Genomic DNA, 22,606 nt, shown 5'->3' with positions numbered 1-22,606 from the left:
CTATTCTAAACATGTGAATCCATGAAAGATCCAATGCTGGAGAAGGGAATAGTTTCTTACCTGTAACTCCATTTCTCCAGCATTGGTATCTTTCATGGATTCACATGCGCCCGCCAGCCTCCCCAGGATGCAATGTATATGCTTGATAGGTTTAACCCTTCCTACTTTGGAGGGGCCGAAATCTGAAGGGAGCCGCGGGGGCGGGGCTTTTATACCGCAACGTCCTACGGGGCATGCGTATGCAGCCCCCAAAAGGACGTAGATAGGACACAAAAGTGTCAGAAGTTTTCTTATAGGAAAAGGCTATATATGTGTACCGAGGGGTCCCAGTCTGATGACGGGGAATATTCTAAGCATGTGAATCCATGAAAGATACCAATGCTGGAGGAATGGAGTTACAGGTAAGAAACTATTCCCCTCTGGACTTTTCGTCAATAAGAATATAGACACACGATACAGGCTGCATTCTTTGGAAGAGGTGGCCCTGTCTTCTTGTCCGCCCCCCTCCTCCACAGTGGTGGCTGTGGCCACTTTGCAGTCCAGGCCTGCAGCATCCTCTTCCACGACGGCTACTCGGGTTCTGAGAAAGGAGGATAAGCTCCTTGACTCCCTTGGGAGAAAGATTTTTGCCAACTCGGCCTTGCAGCTCAGGCAGGCCAATGCCGAACTGGTATTAGCGGAGGCTAATATGCGGATGTGGAAAGGTCTGTCGGAGTTTGAGGAGTTCATTCCGGTCGAGAAGCTGGAAGACTTCAAAGCGGGATTATCCGACGCCAGGGTCTTGGCCCAGGATCTCCTGGAGGCTGCGGCTCATCACGTAGACACCTCGGCTCAGGGCCTTATGCTGGGCGTTGATACCTCATGGCAGGCGTGGCTGCATGATAGCAAATTCTCAAAAGAAGTGCAGGCCAAGGTGTTAGACCTTCCGTTTGATGGTAAGGAGCACTTTCATTCTACAACAGATGTAGAGCTGACCAAGACGAAAGATAGCACTCAGACAGCTATGTCCTTGTCGGTCCTTGTTAAAGCCCCTTTCAAAACATCCTCTGGCTTTCGGGGCTTCCTATACTGGAAATTTCACAGAGTGGATACCCCTTCGGGGAATAACCGCCGGAGGCAACAACGGACTTGGTTTTTCTCCCGCTCCTAAGCCGCCTCCTCAGGTTCAGGTGGCAACACCACCGAGAAACCTACAAAATGAGGGTTCTCCGCGCTCGCACGAGACCCCGGTGGGAGGACGCATCGCGTCTCATTGGGAGGCGTGGCAGACCATAACCGAAGACAGATGGGTCTTGTCAGTTGCTCGGGCGGGCTTCCGCTTACCCCTACCCCCACCCCACCTTTCAACCCTCCTTTTCAGCTGTCGCCCTCCCTCAAAGCCGAGGTTCAGAAATATCTGGACCTCAGAGCTGTAGCTCCCGTTCCCCTTGGGGAGCGAGGGGAGGGCTTCTACTCCCGGCTGTTTACAGTGCCGTAACCCAACCAGGCTGGCCTGCGCACCATCCTAGACCTTTCCCAGTTCAATCTTTTCCTACCCCAAGAGAAATTCAAGATGATCACGCCCGGCCAGATATGGTCCTCCTTGCAGATGGGCGATTGGCTCAGCGTGGTGGATCTTCAGGATGCGTACATGCATATTCTGATTTGGAATCCACACAGGAGATACCTCTGTTTCTCTTTGGGAGAGGGGCACTTCCAGTTTCGAGTGCTTCCTTTCGGCCTCAGCTCTGCGCCGTGTGTCTTCACGAAGATGATGTCGGTGATTGCGACCTATCTTCGTCTGCAGGGTATCCATGTGTTTCCATATTTGGACAACTGGCTCTTACGCAGTCCTTGCCCGCTGAAAGCAGCGGGCAATCTTCAGTCTCTCCTTCAGCTCCTGTTCCATCTTGGGCTGTCGGTGAACTGGCGGAAATCTTCCATGATGGTCTCACAGGACTTGATTTTCCTGGGTTTTCGCTGGAACACGATCGACTGCAGAGTGTACCTGACCGGGGACAGAATGGCGGATCTGTTAGCCATGTGTCAGATGTTTGTGCAGTCGGAGAGCATGTCGACCTGGTGGTTCCAGAGGCTTCTGGGCCTCATGGCATTGTGCGTGTTGGCTCTTCCTCTTGCTCATCTCAAGATGAGGTGGACTCAGATGGCTCTTCAGAGTTCTTGGCGTCAGGCTGGGGACCCGGATTCCAAGCTGATAATGATTCCGGATCCATGAGAGTGGACCTGGAATGGTGGTCAGCTCTCAGCAACCTGTCAGTGGGTGCGAGGTTTCAGGACCCAGCCCCTACGGTGACGATCACGACAGACTCCTCCCTCCTGGGGTGGGGTGCAACGTTAGATCTTCTTCAGGTCTTGGATCTCTGGTCGCCTCAGGACAAGCTCCTCCACATAAATCATTTAGAGTTTCTGGAGATCTTCCTAGCGCTCTGGGCGTTCAGACCGATCATAGCCAACAAGGTGGTCCGCATACGCACGATCAATGCAGTGTCGATGTATTACATCAACAAACAAGGGGGAACCAAGTCTCCCCCTCTCGTGGACCTGTCCATCCAGATTTGGGAGTGGGCTGTGCTTCATGGTGTTTGGCTGCTTGCAGTGCACATCCCAGGCCAGCTGAATGTCACAGCGGATGCCCTCAGCCGGCGGACAGTGGTCAGCTACGAGTGGGAGTTGAAGGTGGAGGTCCACTCATGGATTTTCTTGCGTTAAGGCACACCGCAGGTGGACCTCTTCGCTACGGTGGTAAACAAGAAGCTTCCTCAGTATGCCTCCAGAGCGGGGCTGGGAGCCTCCTCTCTGGGGGATGCTCTCGAGATTCCATGGCACAACATGAGAGCTTACGCCTTGCCGCCTCTGCCTCTAGTCCATCGAGCAATTTGGAAGCTGAAGAACTCGGTGAACTGTTCCCTTCTACTCATAGCCCTGTGGTGGCCGGCCAGGTTTTGGTTCTCGGAACTTCAACACCTGTCGGTGTATCCGCCGATCAGGTTACCAGTGACCCCCGATCTTCTTCATCAGGGGGAACAGCAGATGCGGCACCCCTCCCCACAATCGCTCAGCTTGGCGGCATGGCCTGAGTTTAAGTCTTTAGAACATCTTAACTTGTCTGCGGGTAGCATGTGTATTATCCAGGCAGCCAGAAAACCCTCGACTAGGTCCCAATACAGAAGGAAATGGCTCAGGTTCTGTCATTGGTGTTTAAACAGGCAGTTGGACCCAAGGGGGGCTACAGTTGACACAGTTGTGTCCTTTGTATCCTTCTTAGCAGAGTCAGGTGTCCATGTTCTGTCATTCAGAACTTACCTTTCTATGGACCAATGCTCTTACTCTCTGAGTAACCCAGTGGTTAAGAGGCATTTTGCAGGCTTGACACGCCTCTATCCTCCAATTCGTAGTCCGCACCCGTCGTGGGATCTAAATGTAGTCCTGATGGCGTTGTGTCATAAGCCTTTCGAGCCAATGGCCATGGTGGACCTCAAGTACCTGTCCTGGAAAGTGTCCTTTCTGATCACCGTTACGTCAGCAAGGCGGTTGAGTGAGCTCCAGGCCTTGTCGGTGTAGCATCCCTTTTTGGTCTTTCACAAGGATAAGGTAGTCCTACGGACGAATCCTGCTTTCCTGCCGAAGGTGGCAACTGAATTCCATCTGAATCAGTCAATCTCCTTGCCGGTCTTTTTTCCGAACACTACCTCAGAGGCAGAAAGGGTTCTGCATTGTCTCGATGTCAGAAGGGCTCTTAAGTTCTATCTGGACAGAACTTCCGAGCTTAAGAGTTCTTCTCAACTGTTTGTGACTTTTGGTAACCCTCAGGGTAAGCAGGCGTCTAAGGCGACTATTTCTCGGTGGATCGCCGCCTGCATTACGGAGTCTTTCACCGTCCAAGGACTGAAACCTCCTATGGGTATTCATGCACACCTGGTGCGGGGCAAGGCAGCCGCGGTTGCTTTTCAGAAATATGTCCTCTGGGAGTCCATCGCTAGGGCTGCTACTTGGGCCTCCCCATCTGCTTTTTGTAAGCATTATTGTCTTGATATGAGCTCAAGAGCTGATGCTCAGTTTGGTCAGGCTGTGCTGAAGAACCTTTTTCAGTAAGGGGTATTTCCATACACCCGTAGTTCCTGTTAGGAGTGCTTGGGAATCTCCCATAAGTATGGAGGAAAGGGGACGGGACGTAGGAGTATAACCAGGTTACACACCGTAGTGACCACCTTACTCATAGTCCATAGTCCCCTTTCCTCCATACACCCGCCCGCCGTCCCCTCTAGTAAGGTTCCTCTGTTATTGCTAATAGGTCTCTGACCTGGCGATAGAAAAGGACTGATGGGCGATGCGCGGGGCGGAGCCAAGGTGGGCGGGGTTAAGGCCGCGTGCCGGGCCCCACGCAAGAATGAGAGGAAGGACACATTTTTGAAAAACATTTTTGGATGCTTTTTACAAAGTGCTCTGGTCCCGTCCCACAGGACGGAGAGAAGTCCCATAAGTATGGAGGAAAGGGGACTATGGACTAGGACTAAGGTGGTTACTATGTGAGTAACCTGGTTATTCTAGTCAAGATGATACAAGACCTTGGCAGTGGCAGAGCCTTATCCACTTTTAAAGGCACTGAATGTTCTTTTGGATATCAAAAATATGGCAGAATATTTCAGCATTCCCTTAAAAGGGAAAGGTGCTGGGTCCTTTCTAGAAGTTCTAGATGGACCACTGCCCTAGCAGGAACTGTGTATCCTTCGCAAGATATTCCTATGCATCCAATAGAAAGTACACACTCTGGTGCTGCACATCACATGCCACCATCATAAATCCCCTCTGTTCTGGGTTCGTTGGTGTCATGCATCTTCCTCGTTCTTCTTGAGAGGCTACATATGAGTCCTCTACAGAAGTGTTTGGGGATCAGTGAAAAAGATGGGTCAAGGTCTCCGACTCAAGGAAAGACCTCTAATCATTGTCACGGTGGATAAACGCATCAAACCTGATGTACCGGAGCCACTTGGAGACCATCTGACAAGAACATTTGACAGGAACAATAATTGCAATGGATGTGTTTCCTCTGGGATCGGGGATGGGAATCCCCCGTGGGTTTGCAGCTCTCTTGCATGAGCATTCATCTATCTGTCATAACTACTGGGTTATGGGAGGGTAGGCTTCGTTTTTGTGATATCTCATAGTAAATATCTTTTAGTAAGAGCTCAAAAAACAGTTCCACCTTGTTAGGAGATGACCTCCTCTTTCAGCACCTAATCATTCTCCGGTCTAGACTAATACGTCCCCTTAGAACCATCACACAGAATAGATTTGGAACATCTTTCATAAACATTAGTGTGTTTAGTTGTCATTACTTGAGTTTGGCTGATGGTGAAAATGCAGACATTGCCTTCTCACAAGTTAGATCTGGTATTTCAAGGGCATAAAGTCATTTTTTTCTCATTTTATTTAATTGAGTGCTTATTGGTCAAGTTTGACCTTTTACACTATAAAAGATACACAATTTATAAAACACGCTTCATAAAAACAATTCAATACATCTCATATATAGGTGTAAGATTAAATAAAACAAAAAATCACAATAAAATTCCTCAACTACCTAATATTTATATTTACAAATAAAAGAGGGACCAGTTTATCTAACTAGTATATCTAGTCCTTCTCCAGCATTGGATCTTTAATGGATTCACATGCTTAGAATATTCCCCGTCGTCAGGCTGGGAACCCTCGGCACCTTTATAAAGACGTTTTCCATAGGAAAAATGTCGACACTTCTGTGTCCCATCTATGTCGTTTTGGCCCGCTTACGCATGCCCCAATAGGACGTAGCGGTATATAAGCCCCATCCCCACGGCTCCCATCAGATTTCAACCGTCTTCCAAAGTAGTGGGATCACCTCGCGTCATCTACTATTTTTGCTAGGTTGTTTCTTTGTTTTTCCTAATGTCTGGAAAAGCTCTTTTTCGTCCGCGTGCTACATGCGGATTAAAGAAGGTGTATGAAGGAGATGGCCATATGTACTGTATATATTGTCTCCATCCTCACCATTCGGCAGACAATAGTGGCATCTGTAAAGGCTTCTCCCAGAAGACCCTCAAAGACCGGAATAGGCGGTTGGTAGGTTGGTTGAGCGACAGAACGGGTGCGTACCCCCCTTCGGAGGTAGGCTCCACGCATAGCTTGGCCTCGACAACTAAATCTCTAGGTGCCCCCCGCCGTTCAGTATCGGCTGAACCTCTGGCAAAGAAAGTGCATTCGATGGAGAAAAGCTCATTGGAAAACCATTCCACGAGAGAATCTTCGTTGAAAATGAAAACCTCGTCGTCTTCCTCCTCGTCAAAGAAGGAGAGAAAAGACCTTTCAAGATCCTCCTCAGGTGATCATCATAGATCATCCTCGAGTCGAGATTCTTCAAAACACAAATCAGGTTAAAAAAAGGCGGGAACGCCACAGGGCTCTGTACATCCACCAGTGTCGTCCACAGGAGTGCGATCGTCGACGCCCTCACTGCCAGTGATGCAGATCGTCTCTTCAGGGGCGGCGCCCCATCCTGGACCTGCGTCGGTTAAACAAATACATCAAGGGCCAGAAGTTCCGGATTGGTCACCCACCAGCATGTGCTGGGACAGCTGGATGCAGGCGACTTCCTATCGTCGCTGGACTTGGACTTGGAGGAAGCTTACTTCCACATCCCCATTCTAAAAGGACACCGAAAGTTTCTCAGATTTGTAGTCCAGGGATGGCACTACCAATTCAAGGACCTGCCTTTCGGATTGAAGTCAGTGCCCAGGGTATTTACCAAGTGCTTAGCGCCAGTGGCGGCACGGCTGCGCCTGCAAGGGATCCACGTTTACCCCTTCCTGGACAATTGGCTCATCCGAGCAAGGACAAGGGAGCTCGCCGTCGAGCACACAGCGAAGATCGTCCAACTGCTCATGGACCTGGGATTCTCCATTAACTGTCCCAAATCCCACCTGGTTCCGTCGCAGGTTGCACTGTTTCTGGGAGCCAAGCTCGATAAAGTGGCACGATTGGCTTCCCTGTCGGAGGAAAGGACGAAGGCCATCCTGGGCAAGGTGCAGCGCCTGCTGGCCGCGGACATGGCCAGGGTGAGGTCCATCAAGTCACTTCTCGGCATGATGTCCTCTTGCATCTACCTGGTGCGCCTATGCAGGCTGCGGATGCGTCCTCTACAGAATTTCCTCGACGCCTGTGGGATGCAGGCCGGGGCAGCTTCGAAGACAAGATCCCGCTCAACGAGGTCTTCCGTCAAGCAATTCGGTGGTGGGGCACCCGCGCGCATCTCGCGGCGGGCCGTGACTTTCTAGCACACCAGGAGACAGTGACGACGGATGTCTCCCTGGAGGGTTGGGGAGTGCACACCGGAGATCTTCACGCAAGAGACCTTTGGCTCCCGGAGGAGAGGTCCCTCCACATCAACATCCTGGAGCACCGAGCAGTTTTCTGGGCTCTCAGGTCGTACCTTCCGTCCCTCAAGGACAAGGTGGTAAGGATCTTCACCGACAACACCACCACGATGTTCTACATCTGGAAGCAAGGAGGAACTAGGTCCCCGGCCCTATCCAAGGAGGCCCAGGATCTGTGGCATTGGGCCGTTGCCCAGGGGATGTTTCTGGTGCCCTTCCACCTAGCAGGGATGAAGAACACCGACTCGCTGAGCAGGGAGCTGCGCTCATGCCACAAGTGGGAACTGCGTCAGGACCAAGTGGATCGGCTTTTCCGACGATGGGGCAAACCCCAGATCGACCTGTTCGTGACGGCGGCGAACTCCAAGTGCCAGAGGTTCGCCAGCAGGTTCCCCCAGCCGAGGAGCATGGGCGATGCTTTCTCGTCCCCCTGGGACGGCCTGTTCCTGTATGCGTTCCCTCCGTTGCCGTTGCTACTGCGACTCGTCAACCAACTCAAGAGGTCCCAGTGCAGGATGATCCTTGTCGCACCGGCGTGGCCGAGAAAGATCTGGTTCCCGGACCTTCTGGACTTGTCAGCGTCCTCCCCAGTCAAACTATCGACGGACGCAGATCTTCTCTCCAGAGAAGGAGGCGCCATCCTCCATCACAACCCAGGGTCACTGAACCTGCAGGCCTGGCTCCTGCGGCACTAGAGTTTGGAGGGTACGATATCCCGGCGGTCTGCAAGGAGGTGCTTGCAAAGGCCAGGGCGTCCTCAACTCTCAAGTGCTATGGACACAAATGGAAGAGGTTCTCTGTCTGGTGCCGTGCACAGAAGATTAACCCTCTGCGAATTACGGCCTCTCAAGTGCTGCCGTACCTGCTGTGGCTGGCCAACGCGGGGCTGGCTCATGCCTCCATCAAAATACATCTGGCGGCGATCTCCCGCTACACCAGAACAACGGGATGATCATCCCTGTGGTCTCATCACCTGGTGAAGGAATTTATGAAGGGACTGCTCCGTTCATTCCCGCCGGTGAAGGCTCCGGCCCCGGCATTGGAGCTCACCGTGGTGCTGACCATGCTCATGGGGGCGCCTTTCGAGCCTCTGCATTCAGCACCATTGAAGTTCCTGTCGTGGAAAACTGCATTTCTTGTGGCCATCACCTCCGCACAACGAGTGGGAGAGATCCAGGCCCTATACTGCAAGCCTCCATACTTGACTTTTCACGAGACGAGGGTGGTGCTGAGGACGCATCCCTCCTTCATGCCCAAGGTGCCGTCGGACTTCCATCTCAATGAACCCTTGGTGTTACCAGTTTTCTTCCCATCACCTTCGTTGCCGGCCGAGAGGACTTTGCACTCGCTGGATGTAGATAGAGCGCTGAAGTTCTACGTGGACCGCACAAAGAGTTTTCGGAAGACATCACAACTGTTTGTGAACTTTGAACCTGTGAACCAAGCGAAGGCCCTCTCGAAGGCTTCCATTTCCAGATGGTTCTTCGGCTGCATCGTGCACTCACCGGTTGGCAAACCGACCTTTGCCCGCCCGTCCAAGAGCCCATTTGATCAGAGCGATCGCTGCTACCACGGCGTTCCTATCTGGTGTGCCCCTGCTGGACATCTGCAGGGCTGCTACGTGGAGGTCGACACACACCTTCACGAGATACTACTGCATCGACCGGGATTCCAGGGAGGCGTCCAGGGTCGGTAGGCAGAGCTGCGCAACCTGTTCGCCTGAAGGGGGGCCTGGTGAGGAGGTAAGAGTTGCTTAATGTTGAGTTTATGTAATGCTTAATGTTGAGCCTTGCCACCTCCCATGGTTGTGCATGTGTGTACTGCTATGTATTCTTATATTCATGAGCATGTTAATCCATGCCAGATCCCATGTTGGAGAACGAACAAGTTACTTACCTGTAACTGTTGTTCTCCAGCATGGGTCTGGCATTGATTCACATGCGAACCCCTCCTCCTACCCCTCTGCGGCTCTTCACTTGGTCATACTGCCACTTTACGTGCTACCAAATCTGAGGATGGCTGCCAGGGGAGGGGCTTAGGGAGAGGGCAGTCATTGGCTGGGGGCAGTATGACCCAGAGACTAGTGATTGGTTACTACTAAGAAAGACAGATCAGAAACGAAACTGATACTGATTTTTTCTTTACCGAGCATTCCCAGCCAGACGACGGGGAATATTAATGAGCATGTGAATCCATGCCAGACCCATGCTGGAGAACAACAGTTACAGGAAAGTAACTTGTTCCTTTCCCACTAAACTCATTGTGGTAATCCCTTTTATATAGGTCTGTATTTTATGTGCCCCCAGTTATCCTCCTTCCATCAACTTTGATACTGAAAGTATAGCAAGGAAATGGTACCCTAACCAACCATGAGTTAGATCAGCGAGGCCCCACTCCCCTAATTACCTGAACTCTGCTCCATACTTCCAATGGTGTATGACCTTTAGCGATAATGAACAGATGTCTCTTGTGCCTTCTAATCAAGCTCACCACCCGCTCGCAATGAACATTAACAGGATTAAACCTAAGTACAGGTTGCTTGCATAGTTTAGGTCCCCCACTCAAGGGAAAGTACCACAGCTCTTTCACCTCTTTTTCTTCAGAAAGTCCCTGGTTGAATCTTTAAGCAAGGTTGGGATCTGTATGTTCTGTCTTGTAATGTCGTTGTCTTTTAGTCTTTCAAGATGTGCTTGGTTTGTTCTATCACTGGAGCTTTTTCAAAGGCTTTCTCCACTTGGGCCAGGAAGATGATATCCAAAAGAAGTGTTCCATGTTGTGGTATCAAGGCCGTACCTTGGGGCTTAAAGTGCAGCCTGAAGGGATATGTCCACCTATATTTGATCCTTTGTTTAGTGAGCTCTCCTGTAATTGGACCAACGTCTTTGTCAATTTATTGTTTCATGGGACAGATTTTAAAAGATTAGGATTGAGCTTTCTAAAAAGTATATCTTGCACATTTTACTGGCTGATTTTAATAGGGATTATTTGACTCGGTAGTCATCCAGCTTCTTGACAATTTTCCTAGGAGTCTTCTGTCGATTCTGGTGCTTGGCCACTACCTACCCTGTGAACTCTGAACAGGGTCTGAGCACATTGATTACATGTCATTCTGCTCAGAGTTTTCTTTTAAAAACCTAATATTCACATTTTCTCTCTGGGACAATTTCTAAAGTTCTCACATTTTTATTGTTGGGCTAGATTGGAGTCTTTAAGTTCCATCAGCTGTGAGGCCATGCATGAGAGCTCTCCATTTCTTCTTTTGGAGATGTTCTCTGATCTGTTCATTACTGCCACAAAGCGTGACACTTCCCTCTTTTGGTTTTGCTGCTGGTCCCAGTAAGTATTGTATTCCCAGGTTTTTCGCAGACTGGGGCATCCTGGACATGATTTTGATTTTGAAATATATGTATCACGCACTTAACGAAATTAATCGTACCTAGGCGCAGATTAAACTAAACATCAGTGCCACAGTCACGTAGGCAGATTGCCAAAGATCAGACCAATCTGGCTCCCTAAATCCATTTTAGTGTGTGACTCACCTATCCCAGCTACTTAAATAGGTGGGTTTTCAAAGCCCAGCGGAACTGGTATAGCGATTCGAGGGCTGTGATCTCCAGAGGAGCCAATTCCATAATTGTGGGCCATACACTCCGAATCTGCGATCACCTCTAAACACATGATTCGACAGAGGGATTTCCAAGAGCAATTTGTCACTAGAACGCAGCCGCAGAGTTGTATGGTACTACCTGATTTTATCGGATAAGTATAATGGGGCCAAAATGTTTATGCACTTAAACACTGGACACAACATTTTGAAAACCATTCTGTCCTTAACTGTAAGCCAGTGCAAGGATTGCTGAAGACTTGAGACTGGGATGGACTTCCTTACTCTAAAAATTCACCTTACTGCAGCGTCCTGGGCTTTTTTCAGGCTCTGTATTTGAGTACGTGGGATCCCTGCAGTCCATTACAATAATCTAAGCGGGAATTCACCATGGCCTCGACCACCATTGAATGGTCCTCAACTGGAATAAGTGGAAGAGCCTGTCGCAGAAGGCGCTGAGTGCCAAAAACAGACTGTATCTTCACTCTCACCTGGGCTGCGCACCCTAGGTTTTCCTGCCAGACATAATGTACATTTTTGATTGTGGGAGTGAACAGTAAGTCTGAACCCAGAAAACATGGTGGATTTGAGCACGTATTGTAGTTAAAAAAAAATTTAGGGCCGGAAAATGCTACTTGTTTTGTTTGCATTACACATAAGATGGTTAGAGGACATCCATGCCCTAACCTCCACCAGACATTGTTCGACTGTCAGGAAAGTCTCTTCCACATTACCTAATTTGACGAACACCTGGGTGTCATCCGTTTAGGTGTAGAAGTTAAGCTTGTGCGCCCTGAGCACATCCATTGAGGGCGCTGTTATTGATTAAACAAAAGAAGGGAGAGTGAGGAGCACTTGGGGACTCTGCACTCCTGAGGGAGGGGGCTTGAAATGAAACCACCCATCTTCACCTGTTGCTGTATCTCTGAGAGAAAGGAAGCAAACTACTTGCTGTTTCCGATCTCTCAGTGCCTTCCAAGTAGGATGCTTAAAGGAGACGTTGTTAAGGCAGCACCCAAGCACTCCAGCTCACAGCCAGTCTTGATTTCAGTCACGCCCCTGCTGGCTAAACTCTATAAGGGCGGGTATATGGTGGGTAGGCTCCCAAAGTGAAAAGTGTTTGTGGAGTATGTTTTCTTATTCCTTCAGGCCTCTGCCTTTGTTATGTGCATTATGGACAGTGACTGTTGAAGCCGTTTTTCTGAGCCACTGCAGGGTTGGTGAATGGTGAGCATGACAAAGGTGTTACCAGAACGGTTTCTATGTTGTCCAGTAGTGCTGCCACTAGTTCAGTAGGGAGTCTCGGGACAAGGCATCAGTTTCCAGTCTCCTGTTGGCAAAAGGGGCTTTTCATGTTGCGGCCCACTCTTACCTTTCGAGACTTCCCTGATGAAGGGTTCTCCTCTCAGTACTGTGACGATTCACTAGGTGTTGTCACTTCTCCCCGGGAGGAGCCCCTTCCCATGAGGCTAGGGAGTTGAGGCTACTACCCAATAGTCACCTAGTGGTGGTTTAATGTGGGATGACCTTGTGTGGGGGGACTCCCCACCTGGGGACAAGTACGACCACCTAGGGTATAAGCCCTCAGTTGATGTCACACCCCAACATTCTCTGCCCCCACCCCTTCCACCACAAAAACCCTTTCTTGAGGATAAACATGTGTTCTATTGTAATACGTTCAGTACAGCCCAGGTAGAAAAGATTAGGACGAGGAAGATCACAGATGTTGTGAAAAGTACCGGTCAGGTAAGTCCTGGTACGAGGTGGCCCAGAGGAGGCATAAAGATATAAAGATGCATATGTCAAAAGGAACAATAGACCTTCCGCCAGGGAGGAGCTGGCAACAAAGTATAAGAAGAGATAAAGGACTATACAGACAGTCCAGCTCAGCTGGGTGAAGCCAGCCCTGGAGTAACAAGGGGCGTGGATGCTGCCAAACGCACGCGTCCAGAAGCAACAAAGACCATAGACTGCAGGACACGAGGAGGAAGCAGAGAGCATCTCCAGCGGGCCAGGTGGCAGCAGGTCCAAGGACCGGTGGAAGAAGGCAAGGCAGTGGCGTACCCTCCCGCTGAGGATGGACTTTGTGGTCCTAGAACAATGCTGACAATGCAGGGAGCCAAGAGATAACCACCAAAGTCGGCTAAAATTGCTGGTGTCCAGGAAGAGACCAACATGGACGGACTGGTGGGGGCAAGTGAAACGTTGAGGGGTCTCAGCTTCCAGCCATCAACGTGGCAGAGCCTGAAAGGGGGCCAAGGAGGGTCAGGGACCCTATAACGAAAAGAGAGTGTATCCGTGAAGTAATTCCTCATCCCAGTGGAGACAGTAAAACCACTGACCACCAGAGAAGGGTCAGGGGACAGCACAACGGATAGAGACTGTATCCGAGGAGTACTTCCTCGTCTCAGTGGAGATAGAGAAACCACTGACCACCAGAAAAGGGTCAGGGATTGTACAATTGTTGAAAAAAGCAACAAAGGAGAACGTCCTCTTCCCAGTGGCCACATGAAGACCACTGAATACTGGATAAGTGTCAGGAAGCCAAAGCAAAGTGCAATACAGCATAAGGAAAACTAAAGAGTTGGGGCACTGTACGAGCTATGAAGAGAGGCCAACTGAATTGCCAAGCTGGAAGGAGTTAAGAACATAACAAGTTATAAATCCAGAATGAGGTGAAGGGAGTTATTAACCCTGGTCCAAAGTGTGTGGACACTGTGATACTTCAGTAGACACCAGGAGAAGGGAGGCATTCTCCTAGTAAAGAATCGGAAAACTGAACTAATAGAGAAGTCAACAGAACGTCAGGGGAAGGGAGTCATTTCCCCTGGTTTGTGCCTTTTTGTAAAGAGAACTTTTCTGAGTGTACCAGGAGAAGGGAGTCATTCGCCTGGTTGAAGATCTTTTGTGTTTTAACTGTGTCAGGAGGAGGGAGACATTCTCTTGGACTTTTAACTATGCCGAATACCAGGAGAAGGGAGTCATTCTCCTGGTGGAAGACTTTACTTTATTTAGCATTATTAGGCTTAAGTGTGAAGGATAGAAGTGGGATTTTGGACAAGGACAGTGAATATTATTTGACAGGCATTCTGACATTTCCTCATAGAATTAGGGATAGATAGGTTTTTGCAAAGCTCAATAAATGTTTATAACCAAAACCATGCCACCTCCTGGCCTATTTCACACTTCTACACCCTTACAGTACTCTTGACAGAATCCCTCTGCCTTCTTTCACTTCAACTTCTGAGGGGGGTTGTGCAAATGGATGCATCGGTAGCCAGCCAGGATGAAATGCCAGGATGAAACAACATAGAAAATCAGTGACAGTGGTGTACAGCTACCCAGCTCTCCACTGCCCTGGAGTTCCTCCTCTGTTAATCCAAGCAGCCCTTCTCCTCCTCCAGTCACAGCTGTAGGAACGGTGCCTTGCACCTTGTTGCCACAGTGAAGCGTGTCCTTTAAAGTCATTTTTGTAGGAAGGGGTCGCTGCACCCTTCGTCAATGCAGAACCAAATGGAAGCACCCCTAGTCGGAGGCTGGAGCAAGGCAAGCGAGGCAGCACGTGGTCTGTGGGCTGGAGTGGTTGCCATTTCTGGACTCCGGCATGTGCTTATCAATGTTGCCCCCTACCGGTGTCTGATTTTACCACGGCTGGGCCAAAGCACTGCTTCAACTTCCACAGATGTTGCTGTCTCGGTTAATCAGCAGAGCATCCGTGCTCGCGCCTCCTTCACCAGCTTGACCACACACCACATCTGTCCAAACCATCTTTGATAAGTGTAACATTGTGTTAGCGGGCAGTGTTTTAAAGACTTACACACATGACACTATTTTCTGTGTCGGAACATATTGCATAAAGAAGCGGAGCTCCTCTTGTAGCATGTAGAGTATGTTGGACACAGTCTGCCAATCGGTGTAGAAATATGTTAAAATGTGTCACTGCCTCTGTTTTTCTTCTCTCTTTGCAGGAGGAGATGGCCCACAGGCAACTACAGAGAAGAGCCCGGAGATTCCGCAGAAGAGCCGGTGCCAGTCGTGTGCCACCACATTCCTGAAGATTGCCTGGGGCTGCCTCATCATTCTCTCTGTGTCATCCTCTTGGGTTGGGACCACGCAGATCGTGAAAATCACATACCAGAACTTCTATTGCCCCTTTTTCATGACTTGGTTCTCCACCAATTGGAACATTATGTTCTTTCCCATTTACTACTCGGGGCACCTGGCCGCAGCACAGGAGAAGCAGTCCCCGCTGAAGAAAATCAGGTAGGCTGGCTGCATGTACCTACAAGGCTGCTTGCAAGACTGTTTCTAAATGACACCACTTGTCTTATGATATGCTGACATGTGAAGCTGCAGAATGGCCACAAAACGTCACACCCGCTTCTTGTGCCTGTTTGCCCAGACACAGGGCCTCATTGCGAGGTGGGCAGTAAGGGGTTAACGGCAACGGTAAAGGTGCCGGAGCCATTAACCCCATACTGCCCTATTTACCAGACGTCCCTAACGGGTCCGCGAGCGGCCCAGCATGCTAACAACGGCCGTCATTAACGGGCCCGTTGTTAGCATGCTCCCCATTCCCATAGAGCCGTATAGGGTCCGGATTCCCTGAATGGGGAAATACCAGGCCCTCCAAGGTCGGAATGGCCCGGTATTTCCCCATTCAGGGACCACGGTCCCGGACCCGAGTTTGGAGGCAGCCATGCCCTTATTAAGAGCATGGCTGCCTCCAAACTCGTGATGAGGCCCACAGTTTTCATATGTCACCTGTTATTCTTAAAGTGTTACAGATTTGTAATACGTTCCTTCTGTAGAAATACTCTTCTGATGTTCAAGACATCAGCCATGCGCACAATCTGTGCAGACCCACAAAGCTTTGCGATAGCTACACAGCACTTATAAACAATCAATGTGTCCATTTTAGAATGCAATGTCTGCAAAGTGCTGAAGGTCAATATTTTATTTTGGTCGTGCTTTTAAGTTGTTAAAGGATATTGCTTTGTAGACATTCTGCTGTAAGGCGTGAATAAGCATCAGATTGCCCAGAAGAGAAGTGTCTCTTGTGTGTAAAATGAGCATTGTGCATCACTTGACGCTGGGCTCATTTTCCAAACCTAGGAGAGCAAATATAGGGTGTAAAAGTAAGGGGTTAGACTTTTATGCCCACGTTTGAGGCGAAAAGGTAGTATGAAATTGAAGTAACATTTCTCCAGCATGGGGTCTGGCATGGATTCACATGCTCATGAATATTCCCCGTCGTCAGGCTGGGAATCCTCGGTAAAGAAAAAACCAGTATCAGTTTCGTTTCTGATCTGTCTTTCGTAGTAATAACCAATCACTGGTCTCTGCGTCATACTGACCACAGCCAATGACTGCCCTCTACCTAAGCACCGCCTCTGGCAGCCATCTTCAGATTTTTACCGCACGTTCATGTGTTGGGATCCTCGTGCTATTGCTCTCGAGCGTTAGTGCTATTTTTCGCACTTTTTCACAAAAAACTTCGATTCTTTCGGTCAAAAGAGCCTCAAGCTCCACCGATCCTACATCCGATCAACGGGGACCCGTGTCGGATTCATCTGTACCCCCCAAGGGTGAAGATTCGTCGAGCTACACTTCGGAGGACTCCAGAAGCTTCTCAGGCCCGGTCTCGGAGATGGCCCAGGAGAAGGGAAGCTCGACGCCCGGAAAGCTGTTCAGGGTCTGCCCTGGATGCCAGCTGCAGAACGTCTTCAAGGAGGACGAACACTCTTTCTGCCTTTACTGCCTTCATGAGGACAAGACGCACGTGGAGAAGGACTGTGCGTTTTGCGGCAACATGTCGGAACGGACCATGAAGGACCGCCATCAACGTCTCGCCAATTGGCTGGAGGGTAAGAGCCCGTCTGGCGAGAAGAAGAAGAAATCCGAGCGGTCTTCTAAGACCTTTGAGGGCGCCCCGGCGACGGGGGCCCAACATAAGGCCAAGCACCGCGAGTCCGCTGGCACCGGGAGCGCCGAACGGTCGGGCTCTACGGGCGCCAGGCAGGGCGCACCCTCCCCGGCACCATCAACCACGAGCCAACGCTCTGGGTCGGGTAAGAGGAAGGCCGAGCACCCGGCGAAGCTCCTGGAGAGGCCCCGGTCGAGCTCTAAGGCAGAGGAGGAGCGTGGCAGTGCCCCCTCCCTCAAGGATAAGGCGGTGAGCGCACCTAAGGTGGTGAAGGCCTTGATCCATCCGACCAAGCCCTCTATCGAAACGGTCGCGGCGGCCCTGGCTCAGCCTGTGGTGGCTGCACCAGTGGTGGCGACCTCAGGGCCCAGAATCTCCCTGCCTCCTCGGAGGGAGTCTTCATTTGTGCCCATCGATAGGACCCCCATGAAACCCTCCGTGGGGAAGAAGAAGGGGGGGCAGGGCGTCGTCGTAGATTCGGCCTCAACCTCAGAAGAGGAGCTGATCGAGGTCTTAAGCCACGGCCTAGGCGTGGAAGAAGGCCAGCCCGTCGGAATGGACCCCGACGCAGGTGACGACGACGACATCGTCGAGGATACCGACGGGGCCCCTGCTCGCCCGTCGGATTCCCCTCTGCCAGCGCCGCAAGACAACTCGGCGGCCATTTTGTTGGCCATACAGTCCTTATGCTCCGAGATAAGGACGAGGCTACCGTTACCGACGGAGGAACCTCTCCCGTCGGGGGATCCAGAACCGGGACCTTCTGGTGTTCCCCCTACCAAGAAAAGAAGGATCCATCCACCACCTCCTTTTCAACCGTCGCGCCCCGTCCAGCCCTCCTCCCCGTCCACCCGAGGGGATGATACGGGGACTGACACGGCAGCGACGGGTACGGACGACGAGGCATACGACGAGGATTTTCCGTCGTCGCCTCCCACCAGGGCTTCTCCGCCCGACGAGATCGGATCTTTCCACTCCATGATCTCCAGGGCTTCCGAGCTTTTCCAACTCTGCCCTGAGGAGAAGAAAAAGGAAGGCTTCCTTCATCAGCGGCGCGAGGCCAAGAGGAAGACGGTCCTCGCAGTGCCTCTGTTGGACGACATTTGGGATGAGGGCCTTTCCCTCCTCAAGAACCCTTCCACGACGCCAGCTAGAAGAGACCGGTACGAGAAAAAGTACCGGGTCCCGGACACGGCCCCCCTATGCCTCCGGGCGCAGCCTACCCCGGACTCCGTCGTCTCCGCGGCAGCCAGGAAGAAAGCGGGGGGGGGTGCGGCCTCCACATCGACTTCCCCGCCGGACGGCGAGGGAAAGAAATTGGATGCTATGGGACGTAGAGTCATCTCGTCGGCAGCGACGACGATTAAAGCGGCCAACGCCTTGGCTATCGTGGCCCGCTACGACAGGGAGCTCTGGTACAAGATAGCTCCCCTGCTGGATTTTCTGCCGGACGACAAGAGGGCGGAGGCCCTTGAGATCCTGCAGGAAGGTGAGGTGGCGTCGGACCACGCCATCACCGTGGCGACGGACATCGCCGACACTGGGTTCCGCCAGCTGGGCAACGGCGTTTGCCTTCGACGTCGTGGATGGCTCAAAGCTACGGACTTTCGGCAGGACGTCCAGACCAGAGTCCTGGACATGCCCTTCGACGGGAACAACCTGTTTGGGAAGACTGTGGACGATTCCCTTCAGGCCATCAAGGCGGATACTGAGACGGCCCGGGCCCTTGGAGTCCTGCAGCAACGACGAACGCCCTTTCGGAGCGGCGGAGGCAAGGGCGCCTCCAAAGGTTCCGGCGGCGGTTTCGCTTCCTACCGTCAAGCGGCCCGCTCGTCGTCGCAAGAGGCCTACAGAGGACGAGGCAAGTCTAGCGGACCCCGCCGTCGTCGCCAAGGAGGTCAAGGCGGCAAGGCCGCGTCCAAGCAGGATTGAACCGGCCGTGGGGTCGGGCCCCCACCGAAGCACCCCGGTGGGAGGCCGGCTGGCGGGCTTCGTCAGCGTGTGGGAGTCCATCTCCACCGACCGTTGGGTGCTGGACGCCCTGGCCCGGGGCCACGCGCTCGAGTTTCAAAGAAGGTGCCCGCGCGTCCCCCCCGTGGCCAGGAAAGAACTTCACGTCCCTCAGCTTCTCCTGGAGGTAAAGGCGATGCTCAGAAAGGGCGCCATCGAACTCGTCCCAAAGAGGCTTCGGGGCTCCGGAGTCTACTCGCGATACTTCCTCGTGAAGAAGAAGACGGGAGGATGGCGCCCCATCCTAGACCTGCGACGTCTGAACAAGTTCATCAAGGCGCAGAAGTTCCGGATGGTCACCCTCCAGCACGTCCTGGGTCAGCTGGAGGAAGGAGACTTCCTATCGTCGTTGGATTTGGAGGATGCCTACTTCCACATTCCCATCCTAAAGGGGCACCGAAAATTCCTCAGATTCGTGGTCCAAGGGCGTCATTACCAGTTCAAAGCCCTTCCCTTCGGACTACGGTCGGCACCCAGGGTATTCACCAAGTGCCTCGCACCGGTGGCGGCGCAGCTGCGCCGCGAGGGGATTCACGTCTACCCCTACCTGGACGACTGGCTCATCCGCGCCAAGACAAGGGAGCTCGCCGTGGTCCACACGGCAAGGGCCGTCCAACTCCTCACAGACCTGGGATTCTCCGTGAACTACGCCAAATCCCACCTGGTGCCCGCGCAAGTCGCACTGTTTCTGGGAGCGAGGCTCGACACAGTGTCCCTTCTGGCCTCCCCGTCGGAGGAGAGGACCAGGACCATCTTGGGCAAGGTGCAACGGATGTTGGTGGCCGACGCGGCCAAAGTGAGGTCCATCAAGTCCCTCCTCGGGATGATGTCTTCCTGCATCTACCTCATTCCCATGTGCAGGCTCCGGATGCGCCCGTTGCAAGAATTCCTGGATGCGCGCTGGATCCAGACGACGGGCAGCTTCGAGGAAAGGATCAAGCTCGACGAGAGTTTCCGACGAGCGATACGGTGGTGGGGCACCCGCGCGCATCTGACGGCGGGCATGGACTTCCAGACCCCAGCCCACCAGGAGACTGTGACCACGGATGCCTCCCTGGAAGGGTGGGGAGCGCACACCGAAAATCTGCACGCAAGGGGACTCTGGCTCCCGACGGAGAAGTCCCTGCATATCAACGTCCTGGAGCTCCGTGCAGTGTTTTGGGCCCTCAGGTCCTTCCTTCCGTCCCTCAAGGGCAAGGTGGTGAGGATCTTCACCGACAACACCACCACCATGTTTTACATCAGGAAACAGGGCGGAACCAGGTCCCCAGCGCTGTCCAAGGAGGCGCAGGACCTGTGGCATTGGGCCTTCGCCCAAGGGATTTTTCTGGTGCCGTTTCATCTGGCAGGGATAAAAAACACCATCGCTGACTCACTCAGCAGGGAGCTGCGCTCGTGCCACGAGTGGGAACTACGGCAGGACCTGGTGGATCGCCTCTTCCGACGGTGGGGCACACCCCAGATCGACCTGTTCGCGACGGCGACGAACACCAAGTGCCGGAGGTTCGCCAGCAGGTTTCCCCAGACGAGGAGCATGGGCGATGCTTTCTCGTTCCCCTGGGAGGGCCTATTCCTCTACGCGTTCCCTCCCTTGCCTCTGCTAATCCGGCTCGTCAACCAGCTCAAGAGGTCACGGTGCAGGATGATCCTCGTCGCACCTGCGTGGCCGAGGCAGATATGGTTCCCGGACCTTCTGGACTTATCAGCGTCCCCGCCGATCAAGCTGCCGGCGGACGCGGATCTACTCTCCAAGGAAGGAGGCGCCATCCTCCACCACGACCCGAAGTCGCTGAACTTGCAGGCCTGGCTCCTGCAGCGCTAGAGTTTGGAGGATACGACATACCGGCCGATTGCAGAGAGGTTCTTGCAAAGGCCAGGGCGTCCTCGACTCTTAAATGCTACGGACACAAATGGAAGAGGTTCTCTGTCTGGTGCCACGCACAGAAGATTAACCCTCTACGGATTACGGCTCCCCAAGTACTGCCGTACCTGCTGACGCTGGCCAAAGCTGGTCTGGCACACGCGTCCATCAAGATTCATCTTGCTGCGATCTCCCGATACACCAGAACCACGGGGCGGACGTCCTTGTGGTCTCATCGTCTGGTGAAAGAGTTCATGAAGGGACTGTTCAGATCGTTCCCGCCGGTGAAGGCTCCGGCCCCGGCGTGGGAGCTCAACGTGGTGCTGACCAAGCTCATGGGACCTCCGTTCGAGCCTCTGCACTCGGCCCCGTTGAAGTTTCTATCGTGGAAAACAGCTTTTCTTGTGGCCATCACCTCCGCACGACGAGTGGGAGAGATCCAGGCCCTTTCCTGCAAGGCCCCGTACTTGACTTTCCACGACACGAGGGTAGTGCTCAGGACGCACCCCTCCTTCATGCCCAAGGTACCGTCGGACTTCCATCTCAACGAACCCTTGGTGTTACCTGTGTTCTTCCCGTCGCCTTCGTCGCCGGCTGAGAGGACTTTGCACTCGCTGGATGTAGCTAGAGCGCTGAAGTTCTACGTGGACCGCACGAAGGGTTTTCGGAAGACGTCACAACTCTTTGTGAACTTTGGACCTGTCAATCAGGGGAAGGCTCTCTCGAAGGCTTCCATCTCCAGATGGCTCTCCGGCTGTATCATGTGCTGTCACCGGTTGGCAAACCGACCGCTGCCTGGCCGTCCGAGAGCCCATTCCACCAGAGCGATCGCAGCTACCACGGCGTTCCTATCTGGTGTGCCCCTGCTGGACATATGCAGGGCTGCTACGTGGAGGTCGACGCACACCTTCACGAAATTCTACTGCGTCGACCGGGATTCTAGGGAGGAGTCCAGGGTCGGCCAAGCAGTGCTGCGCAACCTGTTCGCCTGAGGTGAGCCTGGTGAGGAGGTAAGATGCTTAATGTTGAGTTGATGTGATGCTTAATGTTGAGCCTTTGCCACCTCCCGTGGTTGTGCATGTGTGTACTGCTATGTATTCTTTATTCATGAGCATGTGAATCCATGCCAGACCCCATGCTGGAGAAGGAACAAGTTACTTACCTGTAACTGTTGTTCTCCAGCATGGGTCTGGCATGGATTCACATGCGAACCCTCCCGCCTACCCCTCTGCGGCTCTTCACTTGGTCATACTGCCACTTCACGTGCTTCCAAATCTGAAGATGGCTGCCAGAGGCGGTGCTTAGGTAGAGGGCAGTCATTGGCTGTGGTCAGTATGACGCAGAGACCAGTGATTGGTTATTACTAAGAAAGACAGATCAGAAACGAAACTGATGCTGGTTTTTTCTTTACCGAGGATTCCCAGCCTGACGACGGGGAATATTCATGAGCATGTGAATCCATGCCAGACCCATGCTGGAGAACAACAGTTACAGGTAAGTAACTTGTTCCTTCTGCGGTGGATCCTTCCTTCGACTGCACAGGGGACATGCTTTTACGCCTCCATATGTTTTTCAGTCTGGCGCAGAAGGAATGGGCAAATCAGTAATTGCACTGAAGCCATGTCCGTTTGCAATTTCCTGAATGGAGTCGACATGCAAAGAGTAAAACACAGGCGAAATCGCCTTTACTCTTCACTTTTCCATTGTGTTTTGGAAAAATTGTAAATGGCGCCAACAAATGTGGTCCTGCTGACAGCATTTAGTATGGGTTCTATAGAATCCTCCTGCTTTCACCA

At 52.3% G+C, this 22,606-nt stretch overlaps 1 protein-coding gene across 4 annotated transcripts in view; it reads left to right on the top strand.

Annotated features, from left to right (window-relative positions):
• Positions 1–22,606, top strand: part of SLC35F4 (solute carrier family 35 member F4) — a 647,823-nt gene that overhangs the window by 363,365 nt on the left and 261,852 nt on the right. For all 4 annotated transcript variants that reach the window (XM_069638081.1, XM_069638080.1, XM_069638083.1 and 1 more), the window contains one exon: positions 14,982–15,276. In XM_069638081.1, the coding sequence (XP_069494182.1) occupies positions 14,982–15,276 (295 nt within the window). The remainder of the gene's footprint in view (positions 1–14,981; positions 15,277–22,606) is intronic.

The sequence above is a fragment of the Ambystoma mexicanum genome, chromosome 14, assembly GCF_040938575.1.
Source record: "Ambystoma mexicanum isolate Mex_15411 chromosome 14, UKY_AmexF1_1, whole genome shotgun sequence".
NCBI classification, from domain to species: Eukaryota; Metazoa; Chordata; class Amphibia; order Caudata; family Ambystomatidae; genus Ambystoma; species Ambystoma mexicanum.
This window is presented reverse-complemented; position numbering and strand designations above follow the sequence as displayed.